Consider the following 27,010-nt stretch of genomic DNA (forward strand, 5'->3'; position numbering starts at 1 on the left):
AAACCATGGGGTGGAAACCATCAGTTTCTGGGGATTTGTCAGTCTTTAGTTCGATTATTTTTTCTACTACTGTTTTCTTGTTTACGTTAACTGTAGTGAGTCCCAGTTCTGGATTCATCATTAAACGAAACACTAAACAAAATGAGGGGGCATTTTTTTTAGGTTTTATTTAAAACCTAAACATGCACGAATCCGTCTAACAGGGCACGCCAGGAGATGCCCCGCTCCAGCAAAATTGGCCGTATATACTAATGGTGATTGTTCCATTCTACACAAAAGTATGTGATCATTGAAATTACCAAAATAACGCTGTTGGTAAGTCAGCAAGTGAATGTTATAGTTGTGCACGGGGCCATCCCGTTGTCAGCTCGGCAGCAGATTAGGGGGCCAATGCTGTGAAGATTTAGTTGTACAGTGGGAGAGGGAAAATATTTCTGTGTTGGTGATGCAGAAAAAGTTAGCTGGATAACATCAGCGCGAAGATGAATTGATGTGAAAAGGACCTGTTGGAGACACTAAGTGAAAACTAGTACTGCATAATAGCCAATTACACCGTATTAAAGCTGTTTTTTTTGCCATGTACTGAAGAGACGGAGGCGTGTTAGTTCGACGGAACAATTGGTTAATGAAAGCAAAGGAAGTGAAAAGATGCTCAGAAAGAAATGAGCATGTCAGTTTAAATGAGAATCAACTAAGTAATAAAATAGCTCATGGTAGAGAAAACAATAGGAAGAAGAAAGACGTACTTCAAGTGATAACGAATTATTTATGTTTTAAACAAATTCCGATAACATGTATTGCTGGACGTGTTGCTGGATGGGGCGGTGGGCCTGTCGGATAATCCCGGTGAAGTTCATTTTTGTCCGAGTGGCTCGGGTTTGCAGGCTGGAAGCAGCAGCCTTCTCTGTGCAAGGGGAGGGAGGCGGGGTTGAGCCGAGCTGGTAGTTCTGTTTGAGTGGGTGATCTTGTGTATTGTGAGTGGCGGCTGTCCTCAGTCGAGCCCCCCCACCCCTGATCAGACTCGGATCCAGAGAAAAGAGTGGAATTTCACTCGTTCCCTCCCTGAGATCCTCCTATCCCTCCCCATGCCATTGATTCAACCGTTCCTGAAAATCCTAAACCAAACGAGGGGGCATTTTTTTCTTTGAAACTATCGCCCTCCGGAAACGTCGGAGTGAAATTAACACAAGCATATCATGGCGATGTGAAAGTGAACAGACCGCTGTTGGGGAGAGAAGTGAGCACAACTGTCCGAAGTCTGACTGTTCATGGATAACAAGCAGACAGAAGGGATTTCCACATCGCGACCACCTCCACAGAGATAACAATAACCTCCGGGCTGCTTTTCGCGGAGTTTTGGTGGAATGTTTAAGCAAACCCCGCGTTCCTTGAACTTGTGTCTTGTTTAAAAGAATTGGAGCAGTCCTTGTCAGACGATGTGCCGCTCTGTCCCGGAATAGCGGCGGGAGAGCGGCGTTTGGAGAAGTGCCCCGTCTCTGTCGGGCAGAAGGTGACAGCACTTTCTCACTTGTGCCTTTGACAGAGTGCTTTCGGCAATAAAAGCTGATCGGATCTCGGACCGTCGCGCCCGGCCACCTCACACTAAACTGGGATAAGACTCTGGCCCCAACAATCAATATTGGCGCAGGGCTTGTGTCCGTTTGTGGGTTGTAACAATAAACATTTGGACAAAGCGACGGACAGAATATGAGGGGGACGGGGCTGTTGGCACTTGTCTCCCTGACGGTGCTTTGGCTGCTGTGTGACTCGGAGGCGCCCTCGGCCATGCGAAGACTGGCGAGGAGAAGACAATTGAGGTTAGTCCGGCTGGCGAATGGCTCAGCTACCGGGGCGCTCAGAACTTCCCAGCGGCTGGCTGCCGGCACAGCCAGGATTGCAGCCCAGCGAGACGACAGCAGGTCGCCCCCGGCCAGATCGGTGAAAGTCCGAGAGAAATTCGGCAGCCCCGCGGCAGCTTCCCGCTCGGGGATGGTCAGGGACACCAGCAAAGCCGCACGAAGCCGGATGACCCGCATTGCCGCGTCGGGGGGGACACCCAGCCTGCTGGCCGCGATGGTGGGCAGGCAGCGGCTGTGGGTCATCTCCGCGCCGCACGCCGCGGACGGATATTACAGGCTCATGCTCAGTCTCCTCAAAGACGACGTGTACTGCGAGCTGGCCGAGAGGCACATTTACCAGATCGTGCTATTCCACCAGGAAGGAGAGCTGGGCGGCAAAGTCAGGAAGATCACCAACCAGGGGAAGATCTTGGAGGAAGCTCTGGATGCCAGGACCGTCCTCAAGTTGATGGACTTTCTGAAACTGGAGAAAGGTAAATTTAGCATGGTCTTGCTGAGGAAGAATCTGCAGATGGAAGAGACGTACCCTTACCCAGTGAGACTGGAGGCAATGTACGAAGTGATTGATCAGGCCCCAATTCGGAAATTCGAGAGGTTGAGGCAGAAAGGGTTCGTGCAGAAGTGTAAAGAGGCTGGTGTAGAAGGGCAGGTAGTTGGATCCAATGAGGGAGAGAAGAAGAGAGAAGAGCTGCCCAGGCCGACACCAAAGAATGAGAATATTGAGGTGACAAGTCCAAAGGAGAACGGGGAAGAAAGAGTATTAGAGAAAAAGAAAAAGAGTATCACTAAGAAGTCCTTTAGGATATCACTGAACACGCACAGAAGCTCGAGAATACTTAGGACAACTGTTGCACCAACTCCAACACCAACTACCATAGCCCCCACCACAAGTACTGTCACAGCTGTCACCACAATAGTGCCTTCTACGGTTGTTACTGAGAGACAAGGTGGTACAAGATCTCATGTAATGTTTTCACCGTCTTCACCAAGATTTCACAAACCAGCAGTAGTTGTTGAAACTCCAGCAAGACCGACAACTGAGGCTTACTCCCCGGTAGCACGGGAGGGCCCACACAGAGATCGGCATGGGCTGGTGAGCTCCACTGACGGCAGGAAATCTCTCAACAGTAAATCCTCAAAAGCCCTCAGCTTCTTTCCACCAGTGCCCACGCCTGAGACCACAGCGGCCAGCCGAGACTACACAAAGCTACAGGCAGGTCGGCACAAATACAACCGCACAGATAAAAAAGAGGGGAATTATCGCCGGAAGGGTCCGCCGCTGACACCAACCCAACGCAAACCCACCAAAGTCAAGCCACCAAAATCAAAAACTACAAATAATAAAATCCTGACAAATGAATATGAGAATAAATATGACACTGAGAAAGTCTCATCTACAAACACCGGGCAGGAGGTTGAACGCGTGCCTAAGAAAAGAGAGAAGGAGCAGAAGCAGCTTGGCAAACCAGTCAAAAGTGAAAAGAAGAAAAAGCCGGTGAAAAATGAAAAAACAGCGAAGAAAGTCAAACCTGTGCCGAAAACTAAGCCTGTAAAGGAACCCAGTCGCAATCATAAAAAACCCAAGAAGTCAACCAAGAAAGGGGTCTTGAAGCAGCCGAAGAAGATTCCAGGAACGACAAAGTCATTGGCGTCTATTCTCAACTACTTTGAAAATAGACGACGATTAGTAGTAAGTGCTCCAAACTATTAAAGAGACACTGTCCTTGTTACTGACAGGGAAGAGCACCACGCATTGTTTTTAGCACAATGAAATTACATGCAAGTGACACAACGGCGTTTGCCCAAAGTAGTGACGCACACGCTTACAGTGTTTGGCAGGCCCAGAACCAAAGCTTGCAAAACACTTTTCACTAAAACAGTGCCCTTGATGTTTATTGTAATGTTGCACACACTAAAGGAGTGCTCATATGAACGTAGAATATTTAGGTAATAAGAACCAATAGATATTAAATTGAAAGAAATCCCACCAGTTATCCCATCCATGCAATGCTTATTATTTCTGATAGTTTAACATACCAAATATTTAATTGAAGGAAAAAGCAAGTCAAGGGAGTATTTTTTATTCAAAAGATTTTGCCATATTTTACAGATAAATACCGACTTATCAACATTTCATTTGACTTTTTTTCTGAGTTACTGGAAGCCATATGAAGTGGACCCCCCACCCCTGCTAAACCATTCCATGATGTCACCAACAGGGGCTTTCTCCATGCATTCTAGTCCAACCTTGTGTGCCTCCCAACAGCTCAAAAAATTAAAAGAATGAACAACATTTTGGAATATATTAATTTTATGTCTTGAATAAAAGGTACTACCATACCTTTTAACAATTCAATAAATAGTAAAATATGGGGTTAACAACTTGGTTGACATAGTTACAGGTCATTTTTGCACCTTTTGTTGCTTGGTAATTTGGTAATTGACCACAAGAATATTAAAAATGATGATTGGCTGCACTCAATTCATGGTCTGCACTGCGGAAATGCAAATTAAATTAACCAAGAGACAATAATAGAATTTAAGGTAAGGTGTGCTACAATTGTTCTCTCACTGAAAAGAAATACTTAATATTGTAATTTAGTCAGCGCCAGTTGTATTCACAATGTCTTTCATAGTCAAAAAAGATCAATGGAGACACACCAGCACTATAATATTTGAAAGGTTACAATTCAGAACACATTCCTTGCATTGTTTGTTTATGTTACATCACATGCATCTCAGCTGCGAACAGTTATGGGACTGAATCAGATGTTGTTCCAACTGGTTAACCTTTGAACCCCTAATGGTAGACAGGTATTTTTTTTTAATTTCAGCAGTAGTGCTTTTTAACTTTATAATTCTCAGGACAATACATTAGAAATGCTCAAACAAAGCCCATGGTTTATGTGTAAGATGATAGCTGTTCCATTAAATGAGCTCATTTCTGCTTTGTAGCCTGGGAAACTCAGCCCAGTAAGATTTAAAGCTGCAATGTCCCACAAAGTGACACAATTTTAAGTTTAATAATGTTAGCATAACTGTTTTACTTACTTAGAATCGTTACACTGTCTGTCGCTGAGATATTACATCTTTCATACTAAGATTTCAAGGTCTGGGTGCAGACTGGGCCATTGGCAGGAAATTAGAGGAGAATTGCAGAGGTCAGTCGCATGAGTATCTAAGCCACATATGGCTGAAATGGATCTCTGATGTAGAAAATGAAACATCTCTGACTGGATACAGTAATAATCTCAGTAATGGCTCCCCTGATAGTCTAGTGTGTAAAGGGTTAGGGTTAAGTTTGGTTTGGTTCTGAGCCATACCGATCAAAAGATAGCAGAATTACTCTTGGGTTTTCACTGGTTAATCTTAGCCAGGATGATAGTAGGGTTGGTACAACTGGTTTCAGCACCCTGGGCTAGAAGGGGGAAGAAAACAGACTGAATTCCTTCTCTTGATTGCTGTCAAAAGCCCCCGCAGGAAGTGCAAGTGTTTGGTTGTCAGATGAGCACAAAATTTGGCTCAGCTATGATGCTCCCTATGGCCTGCAAACTACTGTCTAGGCTCATAAAGAATGGCACTGGGAGAGGTACCAGAGATACTTGTGGAACTGTGCCATGAATCAACATCTTCAAGAGTGGAGGAGAGAAATGGAAGAGAAAATAGGTAAAAACAAAAACCAATAATCATTCAGAGGCAGGTGTCCTTAGCTCCTTACTGGATGTGAGGGGGATTAATTTCCCTGCTTGGGTAATTTCATTCTCCTCCCTAACCCCTATAGTAAATAATAATGGAAAAAGATCCCGGGGCCAAAATTGCCCCTTCCAATAACACATTCTATGTATTAATGCTTATAATAATTTTTCATTTGAAAAATAGTTTTGTAGCCCAAGAATATCAGTTGAAACTGCTTTGTGATGTTTTGTCAATTGTTCCTGTGGGAATAGATGACCCAAACATAAATGCCAGGTCCACCCATCTGGAGCTCAGCTGCTGATCCCACCCGAGTATTTGAAGTATTCCTGGCAGGTGTCCACACCCTAAGGGTGGATCTCAGGCATTCACCATAGAAATGGAGGAGATTGAGAACTGCAGCAAAGGCCTTCAAATTGAATAGGCCCGAACAACCCCAGCCACAGCAACCTTTGGCTGGGTCCTCCCTGTCACCTCGTAAAGAAGGCCAACATCTGAATAATGCCAGCCTTTGGCTTTGAAGGCCCAGGTTTAAATCCAAGCCTGGATACCCAGGTGTGCTCCACTTCTGCTAATGGTTGCCAGTATGACTCTTTTCGTTCAACAAACCAGCTGCCCAGTGGATCCCAGACCAGGCCAAGGAAACTCCCAGTGCGGGAAGTCCCTCCTGGCCCCGCTCATGCTGCCACCCGTTCCATGTTTGGGGACGATAAAGTTTCTACCCCTAACAAGGCCCAATAAAAATTAGCAGCGGAGGCCTGGCAGCTTGCTAAAAGGCTTGGGCATTCTCGGGGCAACAATTTTTATTTCACTGGTTCCACCATACAAATGGGATAATCAGAGAGGATCAATTGCAAGCCATTAAACTGCATTTATCCCGAGTGATGGACTGCCTCACCCAGAATCTCCTTACAACCTAGGTGGGCGTCTGAGCCCCCGATTTTGTTGCTTCCTGCCCCTCCCCCCCGCCACCCAATCTGCGAGCTGCCTCTGGAGCCACAGTTGACAGTAATAAGCAAATGAGGCCAATGGACCAATTTGCCGAGGTTCTACCAGTTACCTCATTAGGCGTGTGCAGTGTGGGGGCGAACCAATTTCCAGGCCGCTTGATGTAATTGAGGACAGAAAAGTAGGAACTGCCAACCACTCTTAATTTTCTGATCCGGAGATAGGAAGATTGTGAGGGGAAATTTGAAGTTTCCCTTTGCACCATGGTAACAACTTAATGTTTTTTTTTAAGAAAATCACTGCAATTGGCTGCAGTCTTGTCACTTGGTGAGGCAGGAATCTAGCCATGTCAAATAAAAGCATTTTGTAGGTACTCAGTAACATTAAATTAGCTAGCTCATTCAGACAAACCACTTACTTGATGGTCACTGTGGTACAGTAGGGAATGTTTCTTTGAGGCTGACTTGCAGCCTCGTGCTGGGCAGAGTACAGGAAGCTTTACTCTACATTTAACTATACTTGACTTGGAAATGCTTGATGCTGACAGTCAAATGGAAAGTGTTTCACTCACCAGCACTAACATCCTTCACCTGATGATACAGAAAAATGTTAGGCACCCAAGCAGGTTGTTACTGCTTTTTAAAATGTTTTGCTGCTGGGGTGGATGTTCTCCTGCTTTTGTGCCAGCGACAGTATTTTGTTGAGATTGGTATTAAACACCTGAATACTGCTGATGTTGAATTAATATAATTAAATGAAGGCCTTACTGCTGCAAAAGGAAGATAGCTGCATTATGACCCATGTGCATACAGTATTAATAACTTGTCTAATTTAAATTTCTTCTCCCTAATATTCTGGCATTCCAAATATTACAAGAATAGAAAGAAATGCTGTCGGCACCAGCATGTGGATTTAACTTTGACCAGTGCTTGCCGTGACAGGCTCCCACCTCAGTTTCCTTCCAAATTTCCAGTTCTAACATATATTTATAGATACAAAGCCAATGTGTCATAGAGATAGGTATTTAGACTAGAACTGTGCCAAATTATAATGTTATTTCAGAACATTATTGTCTGAGGCTAGTCTGGGACCACATGGAATAGGAAATTAGTCCTAGTCCTCTCACCTAAGTAGCAAAAATGATTCCAACAGTTTCTTTCCACATATAAGCATCTATCACTAACAACCTTTGTTCAATAAACTCGTCTGGTCTGATCCAACTTTCTAAATATCATAATCAGGTATAGTGCTTGTGCATTGTTTAGTTAGGGTGTTTCATCATGGCCATGCCCTTCACTTTGCCAGCTCTCTTGGTCTTTGTACTCCCATGGTTTCGATCACTAACAAGACCATCTCTAACCACTTCCTTGTATCCCTCACCACCCACATTTCCCAGCCCCTTCCAGCCCCACTTCCTTCTGTGTCTGCCCCTGGGGAAAAAAACTTCTCTAAGTTGCTTACCACTGCACTTTCAAACTCCCAACTGTCTAACCTTTTGCCCTCCATTCGCCATACCTCCACCTATGATGCCCTTGTCCATGGTCATCCATTCTGCTCTTTCCCCCTGGTTTGGCCCCACAACTTTGCTACCTCAAATCCAAGGGGCACCAACTTGAGAGTATCTTTGTACAGCCATCAATCACCAAATGTGGCCGGACCACTTCAGGTGTTTTAGAGTCCCCAAAAACACTATCTGCAGCTTCCTCCTTTTCCTCATATACATGCTGCCTTTTGGCAACATCATCCATCGATATAAGGTCAACTTCCACATATATGTTGATGACATCCAGCTCTATTTCACCACTTCTCTTAACCCTTCCACTGCCTCTATATACAGTGAGGCACAATTTCCTTAACTAGACGTTGGGAGGACCAAAGCCATCGTCTTTGGCGACCACCACAACTCCATATCCACTGGTTCCATCCCTCTCCCTGGCCACTGTCTCAGGCTGAACCAGACAGTTCACAATCTCAGCATCCTGTTCAAAACGATCTGTGTTTCCAACCCCATACCCATTCCATCATAAAGATTGTTTTAATTCCACCTCTGTTATATTTCCCATCTCTGCACCATAGGCCCATCTGCTCATCCATGCCATTGTCACTTTCTGTCTCCACTATCCGAACACTTTCCTGGATGGCACTCCATTCTCCATAAATTGCAGATCCTCTAAAACTCTGCTGCCCATATTCTATCAATGCTTTGCCACAACAGCATGTTTCCAAATTGCCTTCCAGTCCTGGTTTATTCTTTTACAGCTCTTTTTTCTACTATTGGCATTTCCGCTAGTCCCACTATAATGCTTTGCTGTTTACTTCACTTACACTGGGGCACCATCATGTCACAAATGGGGTAGCGATGGCAGTACTGTCTACTCGGATCAGTAATGCTACTGATCTACAACTTCAACACACAGCAGTTAAAAACAATTCCAGGTTTATGCCCTTTATCAATAATTTATCATTTTCTTTAACTTGACAGATTTTAAAGAGCCTGGCATAAATATTATAAGCAGGTATTTTGTTTCTTCAACAACATTCAGCCATTTCATACATCCATCATATTTAAGTCATTCAGGTGTTGCCTTCAATGATACGAGTTACCAATTTGGCATTTGGCATTTTTTTGTCTTTGTCCTTCCTTCGAAGCAGCTGTTCCTTGCAGTTCTAGACTCTATACTGTATGCATCATGAAATCAAAGTGGACAATTCGCATACTTCATGGCTTTAGCGCACGTGGTAGTTTGCTGAGTTGTGGTGCCACTTTTGCTGCCAAACGCCCAAAGGCACTTTGCAATGATGCAAAAGTGGCAGAATATCTATTTGCCATAGAAACTCACAGTGACTGCTGTCACTGGAGTCAGTAAATATTCAGTCCACGACATTAATATTGTGATGTGGGGATATAAGCTATTCCGTTAAATTGGTACAATATATACGGCTTGAGAATTTCTACAGTTGGGAAGCAATGTTGTTTGGCATTTTCAGGGGCGTAATATATTTGAGAACAATATTTGACTTCAACATTCCTAAAGATTGAAACATTAGATGATTTTACTTTTCCGATATGAACTTCTCCTTCTTATTCATAGCTTATCACCTCTCCAAATGGCCAAAACAACATGTACGAACAGCAGCGAGATGAGTATTTAGAGCACGTCTGTGAAATGGCATTAAGAAAAATCTCAATTATCACCATTTTTGGGCCTTTGGGTAACAGCACGATTAAAATTGATCATTACCAGCTGGGTCAGTATTTCATCCTTTCTCTTCCCTCTCTTTGTGAAATAATGTCTACAGTTTTCTTTCGTACCTTTGATTGCGGCTGAGATTTTTAGCATGTTCTTCCATTATTTTGCTGGTGTTACACTTATGGCACTGCTGTGAGTGATTTGCAGTGTTACCCTTGTATTATGCTTGCCACGGGATTCTCCAAAAGTCAGAGCAACACCTTATATGTGGAGCCACATACACACTTTTGTTACACCTGTCTGTGACCCTACCCACCGAGAGTGAAGCTCCACATTATGGCAGGAACTAGAGAGCCGATGGCGACGTATATGTGCAATCTTTTTATTGAGGGAATGAGTGCGGGGATTAGATTCATGCTGGTAAAAGGTGGCAGTGTGGTGTGCATTGGTTTCTGGAGCCCTGTGTTGGCTCCAGTTGTTGTACTACATCTGACACTCGCTATTCCTACTTGGGTGGGCCTCGGGAAGGTGGAGCAGGTGAATTGGAGGGCAGAGGCAAGTAAAAAAATACAGGAAATTTCTATTTAAAAAAAGAGAAAATCCTGGAAATACACAACAAATCAGTCACCTTCTGAAAAAAAAGCAAGGCTGACTGTTGGTGTAAGGAGTCTTTATCACAACTGAAAATGGAAGGCAGGAAAGTAGATTAATGCAGAGGGGAGGTGAGAACAGGAAAAGATCACCTGTCAGATGTTCTGATCACTACTCCAAAATCCACAAGGTGCTATTAAACTCATTACTCACTTTTTTGAATTGGATAGTAGTTTTGCCGTCTTAAATTTGTGCTGTTCTGGGTGTAAATTAGAGATGAACATTCCAGTAAGTACAGATAGAAAGATGCAGGTGCATGTCGCATTTGATGTAAATGTGATGGGTGTTTCACTCTGCATACCCTCACATGTACAATGCTACTTTTTAACTTTTGTTTTTGAATTCAAGGCAGTCTCTCCGCCAGCTGCTAATTTTCTACAGATGGTAAAAAAGCCCGTCAATTGTTCTCACTGCTAGAAACTGGAAATGAAACGTTCGCACCCGCAGAGCCCTGCTCCTCACATGCATCCCAGTGATATGAGAGGCCAATGTAACAGCTTTACATCTTGCTGTTACATGGGAACCCAGTGGGACTGGGTGCTGCAGTGCTTTAGAAACTGGCCTCAAATTAGTCCAGGATGATGGGATGAAAACCTTCTCTGTCTGGGCTTGCAAGGGTTTGGACACTCTTAGCACAGGTCCAAATGGGCTTGGGCCCACAACACAAACTACTACAGGTCTTGAGATGACTAGTGTGGAGTTCTGCCAGACATAATTGTTGTTAAAGTGGTCTCTGGCTGCATATTATTATTCCACTTAATACAACTAAAACAAAAGGGCCAAAATTATCAGTAACCCCTGATGTGGTAGCAGCCACAATCTGCTGTGTTTTACTCAGTCAAGCTGAACAGAGTGTACTGGTGTGCTTCCAATATATGTGAGATCTTGTTAACAAGGACATTACTGAGAATGTTACAGCACTCTTGTCAGACACTCTTGCCCAGTGGGTAGTTTGTTCATATCAGGTATTTAAAAAAAAATGTAATTACCTTTTTTATGCAGGAACATAAGTTTGGTTATTTGCTTATTTTAGAAGATATTAACTGTGGTAATGTGTTTTATTATCTTAAGATAATGAGAAGCCAGTGAAAGATATAAGGCACAATGACCTGGAGCAGGATTTCATCTCTGAACTGCGCAAGGAGTATGGGATAACTGAAAATGAGTTCTTCATGGTACTAACTGATTTAGATATGAAAATCAAGGTACGACAAAATCATTTTTCATACATAGCACCTAATACATCAATCAATGTGGGGCCACCATTTCAGTTGAAGTGGTCGTTTTACGTTCAGCAGTTTGTCAGCTTCAACACATTATCAGCCGGAGTAATTTAATTTGACAAAACATTAAGGCTGTCCAGTTTTATCTTTTTCAATACTCTCCCCCTTTGCTTTGAGCCGTTGACTTTTGTTGGGTTGTGGTACCATGCACAGCGGCCAGGTCATTGTCCATTTAGTATTGTCAACATGTGAGCCTAAACAGCAGGCTATTCGACTGTAGTGGGCATCAGCCATACCCAATCATGCTCTCATAAAACAACCACACATGTATATTTCCCATAAGGTCCTAATCAGGACCTGAAATTCCTTTTCTAAGGGAGAATGTCTGTCTCTTCCCATAATTGGTGACCCTTTAATTAAATCACAGGAACATGCAACTTTCAAATCTGTCAGTGACTTGGTAATTATGGAGAAAAATAAGCATTCTTCTGTTTTTTCTTACGAGGAATTTCACTCCCAAAGTACTTGGACTAGTTTTCCCCCTCACAGATCTAGCAGTATTGAGACAGTTGCAGCACTCCAGCACCCCCGGCAAGCAAATTTTAATTTGATTTTATGTCTAAATGTTAATTTGTTTAATTTACCAGTTTTAGTGCCCCCCCCCCCCCATTTTAGCCAGGAGGCATTTGTATAATTTGTGTTTCAGTGCCCTCAAAAAAAAACAAGGAGGCACTTGAAAAGTTTTTTTTGGAGTGTGCCCCCCCTTTAATCAGGGGGCACGATTACTGATTGCAACTAAAATAGTTGTAGCACCCCAGCTCCTGCCCTAACTGAGATCAACTAAGCACCGACCAGGAATCGGAATTGAACCCTTCCTTGTAGATACAAAGAAGCCCATTCAGCTACCTGGATCATATAAAGCATACCATTGGCATCCCGATGGCAGATCAAGGGACATCCTACAGTGCAGCCCTGCCAGAGTCTCCTACATTATTACTGTCTGCTGCATGCTCCACAACTCTGCAAAAAGATAACCATGGAAAAGACCAACTCACAGTCAAGGCCAGAGCAGGATGCAGATACTGACTAATAGGATATTGCTGTGAAAATACCAGTTCAGCCAGTAAGATTGCTGCACCAGGTAGTTGTTCAAGAGACTTCCAGCTAAGTGTCTGAGCTGCCCCTTTAAAGAGCCATGCTGTACTGAGATAATCTAAGCATTGTTATATTTTTAGGCTCCCCTCCAGATGTTTCTCTACTACTCAGTGCCAGGGACCACTCCTGTAAAATCTCTATGAACCAAAATGTATCCTTATATGCACAATATTTGGCAATGCAGCATTGTCCAGGGCTTTAACAGACAATCTGGTTACTGTAACTTGCTCACTGGAAATAACACACACCCTCACTCCTTTTATCTAGCTTTTGGATAACAGGACAATGACCAACTCTGTTAGACATTATAGTTTAGGCTATAATCTGTGAAGCAAAAAGCAATAAATTAAATGCAGCAAAAGATTAACACACTAAATTTCACTTGATTCCAGAATGTTTAATTTATATCTCCAAGGATACAAAAATAATTTTAAAAATCAACACTTCACTAACCCTCCAAATAATATTGAATTTGGAATAGCATTTTGTATCATGAAACATACAGATGAAGTATAGTCTATTCCCATAGAATCTTCATATACTTAGTTCTACATGGGCTACAATACAGTAGATAGGAAAAATTGAGGAAGTGCTACAAGCTGGAATAAGATCTATCTTCCATCGCTTTTGGATTTCAAACTGGGACAAAGGAAATTAGGAAGGTATTAAATAAAGCTATCGTTGAACTACAGAGCTTTAAACATATATATTTCCCACTACCATGGAATTGTATCTTCTGATACGTAGCAGGCTTCAATGATAAAGTTTGTCACCTTCCCAGAATCAGATTTAACTGTTTATAACACATGGATGGACTATGAATTTTTTCCTTAATTGCTTCCCTTCGACCTGCCTGTCCCACATCTTGCATATGCTTATGAATGCAATTAACAATATTAGTGGAGAAAAATATTTTATAGTTGCTTTATTCACATATCTATAAGCAATGCAGATGGTGGTTTGGGTTCAGAAGATTCATATATTCCAATTAGCGAGGTTGTTCACAGTCAAAAGTAAACAAAATAAAGTGACTACCAAAATCTCACATTGACATAAAAATAGAGATATAACAAGCCTCCCTATTATCACAAGCAGCTTCTGCAACACTGTCCTCTGCACATTCTCAACTAACATTAATGCCTCTCCTTCATAAAAACATAAGAAATAGGAGCAGGAATAGGCCCCTTGAGCCTGCTCCACCATTTAATAAGATCATGGCTGATCTGATCATGAACTCAGCTCCATTTCCCTGCCCGCTCCCCATAACCCTTTATTCCCTTATTGCTTAAAGATCTCTCTATCTCTGCCTTAAATATATTTAATGACCCAGCCTCCACAGCTCTCTGGGGCAGAGAATTCCACAGATTTACAACCCACTGAGTGAAGAAATTCCTCCTCAACTCAGTTTTAAATGGGCGGCCCCTTATTCTGAAACTATGCCCCCTAGTTCTAGTTTCCCCTATGAGTGGAAATATCCTCTCTGCATCCACCTTTTCGAGCCCCCTCATTATCTTATATGTTTCGATAAGGTCAGCTCTCATTCTTCTGAACACCAAGTATAGGCTCAATCTATCTTCATAAGTCATCCTCTTCATCTCCGGAATCAACCTAGTGCACCTTCTCTGAACTGCCTCCAATGCAAGTATATCCTTCCTTAAATACGAAGACCAAAACTGTACGCAGTACTTTAGATGTGGCCTCAATAATACCCTGTACAGTTGTTGCAGAACTTCTCTGCTTTTATACTCTATCCCCCTTGCCATTAGGCCAACATTCCATTTGCCTTCCTGATTACTTGCTGTACCTGCATAATAACATTTTGTGTTTCATGTACAAGGGCACCCGGGTCCCTCTGTACTGCAGCACTTTGCAATTTTTCTCCATTTAAAAAATAATTTGCTTTTCTATTATTTCTGCCAAAGTAGATAACCTCACATTTTCTCACATTATATTCCATTTGCTAACTTTTTGCCCACTCATTTAGCCTGCCTATATCCCTTTGCAGATTTTTTGTGTCCTCACAATTTGCTTTCCCATCCATCTTTGTATCATCAGCAAACTTGGCTACATTACACTCGGTCCTTTCAACCAAGTCATTAATGTAGATTGTAAACAGTTGAGGCCCCGGCACCGATCCCTGCGGCACCCCATTAGTTACTGTTTGCCAACCGGAAAATGACCCATTTATCCCGACTCTCTGTTTTCTGTTAGTTAGCCAATCCACTATCCATGCTAACCCCCAATTCCGTGAAATTTTATCTTGTGCAGTAACCTTTTATGTGGCACCTTATCGAATGCCTTCTGGAAATCCAAATACACCACATTCACTGGTTCCTCTTTATCCACCCTGCTCAATACATCCTCAAAGAATTCCAGCAAATTTGTCAAACATGATTTCCCTTTCATAAACCCATGCTGACTCTGTTTGATTGAACTATGCTTTTCCAATGTCCTGCTACTGCTTCCTTAATAATGGACTCCAGCATTCTCCCAACTACAAAAGTTAGGCTAACTGGTCTATAGTTCCCTGCTGTCTGTCTGCCTCCGTTTTTAAACAGGGGCGTTACATTTGCTGTTTTCCAATCGGTGGGACCTCCCCAGAATCCAAGGAATTTTGGTAAATTACAACCAATGCATCCACTATCTCTGCAACCACTTATTTTAAGACCCTGGGATGCAGGCCATCAGGTCCAGCGGAATTGTCCACCTTTAGTCCCATTATTTTGCCAAGTACTACTTCTTTAGTGATAGTGATTGTATTAAGTTCCTCCATCCCTATAGCCCCTTGATTAACTATTTTGGTATGTTTTTAGTGTCTTTTGCCGTGAAGACCGATACAAAATATTAGTTCAAAGTCTCTGCAATTTCCCTCTTCCACATTATTAATTGCCCCGTCTCATCCTCTAACAGACCTACATTTACTCTAGCTACTCTTTTCCTTTTTATATATCTGCAGAAACTCTTACTATCTGTTTTTACTGTACCTACTTCATTGTATTGCTTCCTAATTCTCCAAAATCAGAAACAAATTATCTGGACAGAGTTGAAATACAACCAGTATATTCACCAGTTTGTGTAATTGTTAATCTCTTTCCCCACAGTGCTTTTCCTTAGTGCTGGTGTATTGTGTACAGCTTCTAACTCCTAACCAGTAACTTTGATGTGATTCCCCAGTCGAAGGATTGGTGAGCTGGGTGGCTACACGGTTTCAGTGGAAGTCACTTATGATTCAGGGGACACTATACCTCTTACTGCTGGTTTCTGAGATTACCATACAACTGATTCTGCTACTGCCATGGCTGATTAGTCCTGTCCACTTTCTGACACACCTAATATCACTTGAGCATTGGGGCGAGATGGATGAGATATGGTGCCACCTTGAGAACGAACAACCATATCTTTCTCCAGCAACACACAAGCTGCTGAGTACATCCTCAACATCAGCCCTGATCTGCAGCAGATCTGAAGACTACAATGAAGTCTGTGAAGCCTTACCTGATGGCTCTGTCCTTCTGATTCTCCCAGCACATGAAGCCAGACAAAAGCTCTGCTTGAATATTACAGGTCAAAGCCTCTTTAGCAGGAGTCTGAGAATCCACAAAGACACTCGCACTGGACTTTGGTGTTGTGCTACTGAGGACTCCACTCAAGATGCCCCTGGAGTTGCCACGTACTCCATGCAGTGCAGAAAAGCCTTCCTAAACAAACGCATAGATGCTGCTGATGGAATTCCCTACAGCGTATCTTAGATAAACTCAAGCGACGCCTCAATTTCCTTTGATATGCAGGCCCTTAGAGATCTGAATCCATAGCATTATAGCTGAAGAAAAAACTGAGCTGGCCCTCTGGTCAGCAGGTTCATGGTTTTTGATTTCCACCAACACTTGCTCCTCTTCAACTCACTTGGTGCTACTTCCTTAAACGCATTATCTAAATCGTTTGGGATGTGTGTAGCTGTGTTTGCAATAGTAAGTAAGAATGAAGCAGTGTGATGTGAGGTGGTGACTTGCTCAAGGTGACTTGCTCTGCTGGCAGACTTAGAAAAACAGATGAACATATATGTTCTAATGCGACTTCTTCAAACAGAGTTTGCATTGCAATGATTTTATGAATGAATATATGCATTCGAGTGAGCCCTGAGCTTAGGGGTGGATTCTGGCTTCATCTTCCCTTTTCTCAACTTTCTCAATACTCTAGGATCCAATCAAGTCCAGTGTGGCCTCTTCAGGGTCTGTCATGGATTTGAAATTTCTGAATCTTCCTCCAGTTTCGGTTTTGTTATGTGCGAATTTGTCCTGTTGGCAAAAATGTAGCCTTCAAGTGTTGGAATTTTAAAAAGTGCATACAATGATAGTGCTCATCAAGTGTGACAGTGAATGAATGTCCATTATGCAGCTAGGTTGTGTCAGAAGGATTTGCAGTATGCAATATTGACAAACAGGGCAGCTCAGAAGTATCGTAGGTAAAAAGTTTGGGACAGGCCTGATGGTTGGAGATGGTCATTTGGCTCTGTATAGTCCTGAGGAAATTGGGAAGTCGGAGAGGAAGAGGTACGAGTTACTTTAAGTATTTCTAGTGATGTGTCATGGGTAATTATGGTCTTGGTGTTTGCTTGATTGTCTTAGGGAGACATTTCCCAGAGTTTTTCCTAAAATTAGCCAGTTTTATTCTCATTTTCAGCCTCCCCCAAGAGTTACCACTATTAACATTTGGGGAGGGTAGAGCACGAGGTTGCATCATCTGATGGATAGGGTGAGCATTTAAGGGCTTGATGTTTGTTTCTTATCTTTCTTTTGAAATGTTATACTGTTTGAGAAGTAAGTTCCAGCTTGTATTTGTATCCAGCAGTATAGCAATGCAAGGAAGCACTCAAAGGGATGGGAATCGCGGGTAAAACTCTCCACTGGCTGGAGTCATACCTAGTACAAAGGAAGATGGTTGTGGTTGCTGGAGGTCAATTATCACAGCCCCAGGATATCACTGCAGGAGTTTCTCAGGGCAGGGTCCTAGGCCCAACCATCCTCAGCTGCTTCATAAATGAACTTCTCCCCATCATAAGGTCAGAAGTGGGGATGTTCGCTGATGACTGTACAGTGTTCAGTTCCTTTCGCAACTTCTCAGATAATGAAGCAGCCCATGCCCGCATGCAGCAAGACCTGGACAACATTCAGGCTTGGGCTGATAAGTGGGAAGTTACATTCACACCACACAAGTGCCAGGCAATGGCCATCTCCAACAAGTGAGTCTAACCACCGTGCCTTGACATTCAATTGCATTACCATCACCAAATCCCCCACCATCAACATCCTGGGGGGGTCACCATTGACTAGAAATTTAACTGGACTAACCACAAAAATACTGCGGCAACAAGAGCAGGTCAGAGGCTGGGTATTCTGCGGCGAGTGTCTCACCTCCTGACTCCCCAAAATCTTTCCACCATCTACAAGACACAAGTCAGGATTGTGATGGAATACTCTCCACTTGCCTGAATGAGTGCAGCTCCAACAACACTGAAGAAGCCTGACACCATCCAGGACAAAGCAGCCCGCTTGATTGGCACCCCATCCACCACCTTAAACCTTCTCTGCCTCCACCACTGGCACACTGTGGCTGCAGTGTGTACCATCTGCAAGATGCACTGCAGCAGTTCGCCAAGGTTTCTTCGACAGCACCTCGGAAACCCATGACCTCTACCACCTAGAAGGACAAGGGCAGCAGGCACATGGGAACACCACTAACGGGAGTTTCCCTCCAAGTTGTACATCATCCGTTCCTTTATCGTTGCTGGGTAAAAATCCTGGAACTTGCTCCTTAGTAGCATTGTGGGAGTACCTTCACCTCACAGACTGCAGTGGTTCCAGAAGGCGGCTCACCACAACCTTTTCAAGTGCAATTAGGGATGGGCAAAAAATGCTGGCCTTGCCAGCGACACCCACATCCCAGGAACAAATTTTAAAAAAAGGTTAAATGGCCGTTTACTTGCTTTAAATGGGACAGCAGTAAATGTCTTGTTATGAGGAAACATGTTGTGTCACGCATACTTGGTGCAGCTACTTTTAAGAGGAAATGTTTGAGTGGTCTTGCCATGGAAGCTTTCCTCAGGTCTGGCAACTTCTTATGCATTTGCAACCAGATTCTCAGGGTGTTGCTGCTGGCATTCACCCTATCAGGTATGTGCTGCCAAGCTTGTTGGACCACTCTTTTCTGGGGTGTTTACCCTCCAGTGCCAAAGAAGGTAGCGATCTTTTGTCTCACTCCATCTGGTACGACTTCAAGCATAGCTCCTGTGAATCTGAGCATGCATGAGCAAGAATTTTCCATTTCCCATGCATTTGGCAGCTGTAATTCCTTTCCCTTGTCTTGTGCTTGAGAATGTAGTCTTTTTAGAGGATTCCAGATCCATTTTGTTCTCTCATTGTGCTCACGTGAGAGTGAAATTCCATGCGGCCTGCTGTACAGATGGGAGCTTGCTTAGATTACATAATTTGCCTGAATGCCAAATTTTGCAGGCACTGTACCGTCTAAGTACACTCACTGGTATCACACACATTCTGCTGTTTCTGTCTGGATTGCACACCGTCGGTAAGTTCTACCCTGTAGTCACTTAGCTCGGGCTTCAGCCTTAAACAATGAGGTCATTCTGCTACATCATGGCATGGAGCTCCGCAACTGGCCCGAGGAGCTTCATGATATCATTGATACTTGTTTAAACAAAATTTTCCTTAAAATATAAGTAATAAAATAAGAAAAATTGATATTAAGATTCATAATGCTTTGCAACTGTTTGATTTTAAAAGGGGTACAAGCTGGAAGGCTTCCTCTTTATAATTTAATGTTAAAAATGCTAGGGTGGGAGATCACCATAATATTTGGTAGATCTGAGTAGTGCTTCATTAATGTAGAGGCAACCAATAGAGGCAATCTATACAGTTGTAGCAGGACTTCCCTACTTTTATACTCCATCCCCTTTGCAATAAAGGCCAACATTCCATTTGCCTTCCTAATTACTTGCTGTACCTGCATGCTAATATTTTGTGTTTCATATCCGAGGACTCACAGATTCCTCTGTACCGCAGCATTTTATAGTCTCTCTCCATTTAAATAATAATTTGTTTTTTTATTCTTCCTACTAAAGTGGATAACCTCACATGTTTCCACATAATATTCCATCTGCCAAATTTCTGCCCATTCACTTAACCCATCTATAATCCCTTTGCAGTTTCTTTCTGTTCTCTTCACAACTTATCTTTGTATCATCAGCAAATTTGGCTGCATTACACTCGGTCCCTTCATCCAAGTCATTAATATAGATTGTAAATAGTTGAAGCCCCAGCTCTGATCTCTGTGGCACCCCACTAGTTACAGTTTGCCAACCTGAAAATGACTCATTTATCCTGACTCTCTGTTTTCTGTTAGTTAGCCAATCCTCTATCCATTCCTATCACTGTAACCTTTTCCAGCCCTACATCCCTCCAAGAACTCTGTGCTCTTTCAACTCTAGCCTCTTGTGCATCCTCCACTTGCTTCACCCCACCATTGGGGGCCGTCTAGGCCCTAAGCTCTGGAATTCCCTCCTAAAACCTCTCCACCACTGCACCGTGCTCTCCTCCTTTCAGATGCTCCTTAAAACCTGCCTCTTTGACCTCACCTCTCCAAATGTCTTCTTTGTTGGTTCAGTGTAAAGTTTTGTCTGATTACGCTCCTGTGAAGCTGCTTGGGATATTTGACTATGTTAAAAGCGCTATATAAATGCAAGTTGTTGTTGTGCTAGAGCAGGTGGGCTGAGGGGTTCACTGAATGCAACTTTAACATGGAAAAATCTAGCACTGGATGTTGTGTTGCTGTTATATCCTGCTATTTTTTGTGAACATGTATAAATGAATTCTGCAAGTAAAAAAGGACAGAAAAGGTAACCGTGCATATGTGTATTGATAGCAACACTATGAAGTACCAATCGCAATGCAAGCTGTGTTCAATTTGATTGACACCTTCACGACAAGGATCAAAGAGATGGAGAAACAGAAGAGAGATGGTACACCATGCAAGAAGGAAGACAAACCCCGATCACTGGAAAATTTCTTGTCCAGGTATATATGGCTTTTAAACTAAAGAGTAATAACATTGAAACAGATTTACTTCCATTCACATTTTAAGGTGCTTTTATGTTGCCCAATTGTTTATCTCCTAATCTCTGTACATAGCTGTCCCTCTTTTACTTTTAAGTTGGATGTCTTTCCAATTGTTTCCTCTTACCTCTCATCTCTTGAAGAAAGTTATGGTACAGTTCGATAGGTGTTGGTGAACCTTTGGTATGTCACCCAAAGGGCCATTCTTCATGCATTGCTTAGAAAATTAGTGTCAACGGATTATTCTGGCACAGGGAATGGTGGGGGAAATCATGAAGCCAAAGCTATTGAATCTGCATGACACCAAAATGTGCACACCTTCCAGCAGGGCGTGACTAAAAAGTGATTAGTTTTGGGAACACAGGCTGATTTTTCCCTCCCTCCCTAGTCTAAAGCAGTCAGGTAAATTGTAGCAACCTCATTGCTGCCTGGCTGAGATAGGTTAACTCAGTGCCAGTGGTTGCACTTATTATTCCTGCTCAGTAGCACACCATACAATCATTTGCCCAATAAGTCATTGTAGGTAGAGTGGGAGAGCGGTGGTCTGTGGGTGGGGGATATAGACATTCTAGTTCCTGAAGTTTTTTATTTGAGGATCTTTTTGGAAGTTTGAGAATTTTTTTATTTTAAGTTGGCTCAAATCTTGATTTTTCATGGCAACGGAGCACTGATGTAATGGGATGTTCTGACGAAGGGTCATTGACCCAAAATGTTAACTCTGCTTCCACTCCACAGATGCTGCCTGACTTGCTGAGATTTCCAGCATTATCAGTTTTTATTCCAGATTCCAGCATCCGCAATATTTTGCTTTTGTTTTGAATGGGATGCATGGAGCCGATTTATAATAATGGCCTCAAACGTATTACTTAACCCGGCATAAAGATAAAGATGAAAAACCAGAACAGCAGGTACTTGAGAATGGTGGTATAAATAGTAGCAAAACACAAAGACTGCTGACTAAACTCAAACACCCAGCTGTCAGTATGCAACGGGAGTCTGGCATGGATGATGTTATCTGGACACAAAAGGCATTAAGGGGTATGGCGATAAAACGGGAATATGGTGTTGAGATAGAGGATCAGCCATGATCATATAGAATGGCGGTGCAGGCTCGAAGGGCCGAATGGCCTACTACTGCTCCTAATTTCTATGTTTCTATGTTATTGCACTCCTCTGTTGCCAACACTACAGTTTAATTTTGCTGATCTGTGATCCCAACTTCTCTCTTGTTGCTCCCCCTCGATTCATATATCTAAGCTTGGCTGACTCACTCGACCTGTAATGCTGCCATTCCAACTGAAAGAACTAAGAATATTGATAAGAAGTTGAGTCATATGATTGATCTTTAGAGGTGCACACAGAGTTAGTCAGCTGGGTTGATAGGCACCATAAGTAATTTATTAGTAGTAGCTAGAAAGAAATAAAGAAAGGAACCTATTCTATCCCAACAATATACCTACCCCTTAGAGAACTAATATAACATTGTTCCATTTTCCACACCAACCATCCTGTGATCTCTGAGTGAAATTGTTATTTGATATTGGAATTGTGTGTGGTGGGTCCCTAACTACTAATAGCTAGATTAAGATTGTCAAAAATAAAAGACTCTCGAATCTAGCAGCCTGAGATTTTCATCTCATCGGTCTGGATTTGATTTAAACCTAGATTGCAGATGTGAAAGCCAGTGTTCAACCCACTGAACTATCCAATTCCATTTTCCATTAAGAATAATCAAAGACTAGGTTAAAATACAAATTTTGTGCCAAGCGTTGGTAGATTTAAAAAAAAACAAATGTACAAGTGGTTAGATCATGATTAAAACCAAAGTTCTATTTGATTGAAATCTTCAATAAGAAAACATCCCTTAATCCCTCCACAGCCCAGTCAAGCAAAAAAGAACTATATTGACTTAGATCTCTCTCCAGGATTTTCCCTTATTTGAATAGCCGACAAAAGGCAGAAATTCCATATATAAATTAACTTGCTTTCTTTTCTGCTGTTTTCCAAGTTACTTCCTTAAAACGTCACAATCCTAGTAAAGTAAAGTGTGGGGTGGTAGTTTTGAAAGTAACTGGATAATCGATTTTAAGTTAAGAAACACCTGTGTAGCGAACAACGCATTTCTGTCTTTCCCTGTTGATGGCCTGAGATACTGAGCAACCTCGGAGCCTCTGTGACCATCTGGCAGTACTGCTGAGTACAGGGAACTGGCTGGAATTGTTTTCATTTGCTTTGTTTTTTCCCCCCAGATTCCGTTGGAGGAGACGTTTATTTATTATTTCTACCCCCACAGATGAAGAATGGGCCTATCAACATCAGCTTTATGCCTTAAATTCACAAGCTTGCAACCTGGGTGAGATTCAGCATCCTTACTGATCATTATGTGTACCTTTGCATCTCATAGAGGAGTGTCATTAGGAATGCATTGCTGTCAACTTTCTAAGACCTTTGCTGCTTAACCATGATTCGTTTTATACAGTATGAAAGGAAACAATTACAATTAATCCTATTGACGAGGTTCATCCAAAAATGAACTGTATAAAAGCAATTTAAGTACATGTTTAATCATCGAAACATAGAAACATAGAAACATAGCAGGAGTAGGCCATTCGGCCCTTCGAGCCTGCACCACCATTCATAGCTGATCATTCACCTCAGTACCCCTTTCCTGCTTTCTCTCCATACCCCTTGATCCCTTCAGTCGTAAGGGCCATATTTAACTCCCTCTTGAATATATCCAATGAACTGGCATCAACAACTCTCTGCGGTAGAGAATTCCACAGGTTAACAACTCTCTGAGTGAAGAAGTTTCTCCTCATCTGAGTCCTAAATTGCTTACCCCTTATCCTTAGACTATGTCCCCTGGTTCTGGACTTCCCCAACATCGGGAACATTCTTCCTGCATCTAACCTGTCCAGTCCCGTCAGAATTTTATATGTTTCTATGAGATCCCCTCTCATCCTTCTAAACTCTAGTGAATACAGGCTCAGTCGATCCAGTCTCTCCTCATATGTCAGTCCTGACATCCCGGGAATCAGTCTGGTGAACCTTCGCTGCACTCCCTCAATAGCAAGAACGTCCTTCCTCAGATTCAGAGACCAAAACTGAACACAATATTTCAGGTGAGGCCTCACTAAGGCCCTGTACAACTACAGTAAGACCTCCCTGCTCCTATACTCAAATCCCCTAGCTATGAAGGCCAAAATACCATTTGCCTTCTTCACCGCCTGCTGTACCTGCATGCCAACTTTCAATGACTGATGTACCATGACACCCAGGTCTCGTTGCACCACCCCTTTTCCTAATCTGCCGCCATTCAGATCATATTCTGCCTTCGTGTTTTTGCCACCAAAGTGGATAACCTTACATTTATCCACATTATACTGCATCTGCCATGCATTTGCCCGCTCACCTAACCTGTCCAAGTCACCCTGCAGCTCTCTTAGCGTCCTCCTCAAAGCTCACACCGCCACCCAGCTTAGTATCATCTGCAAACTTGGAGATATTACACTCAATTCCTTCATCCAAATCATTGATGTATATTGTAAATAGCTGGGATCCCAGCACTGAGCCCTGCGGCACTCCACTAGTCATTGCCTGCCATTCTGAAAAGGACCCGTTTATCCCAACTCACTGCTTTCTGTCTGCCAACCAGTTCTCTATCCACATCAGTACATGACCCCCAATACCATGTGCTTTAATTTTGCACATCAATCTCTTGTGTGGGACCTTGTCAAAAGCCTTTTGAAAGTCCAAATACACCATGTCCACTGGTTCTCCCTTGACCACTCTGCTAGTTACATCCACAAAAAATTCCAGAAGATTCGTCAAGCATGATTTTCTTTTCATAAATCCATGCTGACTTGGACCAATCCTATCACTGCTTTCCAAATGCGCTGCCATTTCATCTTTAATAATTGATTCCAATATTTTCCCCACTACTGATGACAGGCTAACCGGTCTATAATTACCCGCTTTCTCTCTCCCTCCTTTCTTAAAAAGTGGTGTTACATTAGCTACCCTCCAATCCATAGGAACTGATCGAGAGTCGACAGACTGTTGGAAAATGATCACCAATGCATCCACTATTTCTAGGGCCACTTCCTTAAGTACTCTGGGATGCAGACTATCAGGCCCCGGGGATTTATCGGCCTTCAATCCCATCAATTTCCCCAACACAATTTCCCACCTAATAAGCATATCCTTCAGTTCCTCCTTCTCACTAGACCCTTGGTCCCCTAGTATTTCCGGAAGGTTATTTGTGTCTTCCTTCGTGAAGACAGAACCAAAGTATTTGTTTAACTAGTCCGCCATATTTTTGTTCCCCATTATAAATTCACCTGAATCTGACAGCAAGGGACCTACGTTTGTCTTCAATAATCTTTTTCTCTTCACATATCTATAGAAGCTTTTGCCGTCAGTTTTTATGTTCCCAGCAAGCTTCCTGTCATACTCAATTTTCCCCCTCCTCATTAAACCCTTTGTTCTCCTCTGCTGAATTATAAAATTCTCCCAGTACTCAGGTTTGCTGCTTTTTCTGGCCAATTTATATGCCTCTTCCTTGGATTTAACACTATCCCTAATTTCCCTTGTTAGCCACGGTTGAGCCACCTTCCCCATTTTATTTTTACTCCAAGCAGGAATCTACAATTGTTGAAGTTCATCCATGTGATCTTTAAATGTTTGCCATTGCCTATCCACCATCAACCCTTTAAGTATCACTCGCTAGTCTATTCTAGCCAATTAACGTCTCATACCATCGAAGTTACCTTTCCTTAAGTTCAGGACCCTAGTCTCTGAATTAACTGTGTCACTCTCCATCTTAATAAAGAATTCTACCATATTATGGTCACTCTTCCCCAAGGGGCCTCGCACAACAAAATTGCTAATTAGTCCTTTCTCATTACACAACACCCAGTCTAGGATGGCCAGCCCTCTAGTTGGTTCCTCGACATATTGGTCTCGAAAACCATCCCTAATACACTCCAGGAAATCCTCCTCCACCGCATTGCTACCAGTTTGGTTAGCCCAATCAATATGTAGATTAAAGTCACCCATGATAACTGCTGTACCTTTATTGCACGCATCTCTAATTTCTTGTTTGTTGCTGTCCCCAACCTCACTACTACTGTTTGGTGGTCTGTACACAACTCCCACTAGCATTTTCTGCCCTTTGGTATTCCGTAGCTCCATCCATACCGATTCCACCTCATCCAAGCCAATGTCCTTCCTTACTATTGCGTTAATTTCCTCTTTAACCAGCAACGCCACCTTTTCCTTTCTGTCTATCCTTCCTGAATGTTGAATACTCCTGGATGTTGAGTTCCCAGCCTTGTTCACCCTGGAGCCATGTCTCTGTGATGCCAATTACATCATATCCGTTAACAGCTATCTGCGCAGTTAATTCATCCACCTTATTACGAATACTCCTCGTATTGAGGCACTCAGTAGGAGATAGTTTGTAAGATGCTGTGCAGTTTACTCTACAGTAGTTTCCGTTTAAGTAGAGTGATGTGCAGAGTATAGATTTTCAAACCAATTTGGTGTGTAGTGTTGTCCTATTTTCAGGGAACATCTTCTGGTTTTCAGTGTCCCCAGTGAGAACTACTAATGGAAGCCCCTTTGAACTGTTTGAATTACTGCAAAATGTTTTCAAACAAGTACATGAAACCACGAACCCTGTCCAATCACATTCTTTGAAATACATAGAATGTACAGCACAGAACCAGGCCATTTGGCCCAACTGATCCATGTGGTGTTTATGCTCCACACACGCCTCCTCCCATAATTTTTCATCGAAACCAATCAGCATATCCCTCTATTCATTTCTCCCTCATATGTTTATTTAGCTTGTCCTTAAATGTATCTGTGCTATTTGCCTCAACTACTTCTTGTGGTTGCGAGCTCAACATTCTAACCACTCTCTGGGTACAGAAGATTCTCCTGAATACCCAGTTGGATGTATTAGTGACTATCTTATATTTATGGCCCCTAGATCTGGCCTCCCACACAAGTGAAACCATTTTCTCTATGTCTACCCTATCAAACCCTTTCATAATCTTAAAGACTTCTATCGCACCCCTCAGCTGTCTCTTTTGTAGGGAAAAGAGCCCCAGCCTGTTCAATTTTTCCTGATAGTTATAATCTCTCAGTTCTGGTGTCAT

General features: G+C 42.7%; 1 protein-coding gene across 1 annotated transcript in view; it reads left to right on the forward strand.

The window, feature by feature from the left end:
- Positions 1-946: 946 nt before the first annotated feature.
- ccdc80 (coiled-coil domain containing 80) overlaps positions 947-27,010 on the forward strand; it is a 41,393-nt gene continuing 15,329 nt past the window's right edge. Inside the window, exons 1-5 of the mRNA XM_070893446.1 lie at positions 947-3,549; positions 9,593-9,749; positions 11,414-11,547; positions 20,656-20,807; positions 23,096-23,199. Coding sequence (XP_070749547.1) covers positions 1,708-3,549; positions 9,593-9,749; positions 11,414-11,547; positions 20,656-20,807; positions 23,096-23,199 — 2,389 coding nt within the window. The 5' untranslated portion in view covers positions 947-1,707. The remainder of the gene's footprint in view (positions 3,550-9,592; positions 9,750-11,413; positions 11,548-20,655; positions 20,808-23,095; positions 23,200-27,010) is intronic.

This window comes from Pristiophorus japonicus, chromosome 11 (genome assembly GCF_044704955.1).
Source record: "Pristiophorus japonicus isolate sPriJap1 chromosome 11, sPriJap1.hap1, whole genome shotgun sequence".
In the NCBI taxonomy this organism is placed as follows: Eukaryota; Metazoa; Chordata; class Chondrichthyes; family Pristiophoridae; genus Pristiophorus; species Pristiophorus japonicus.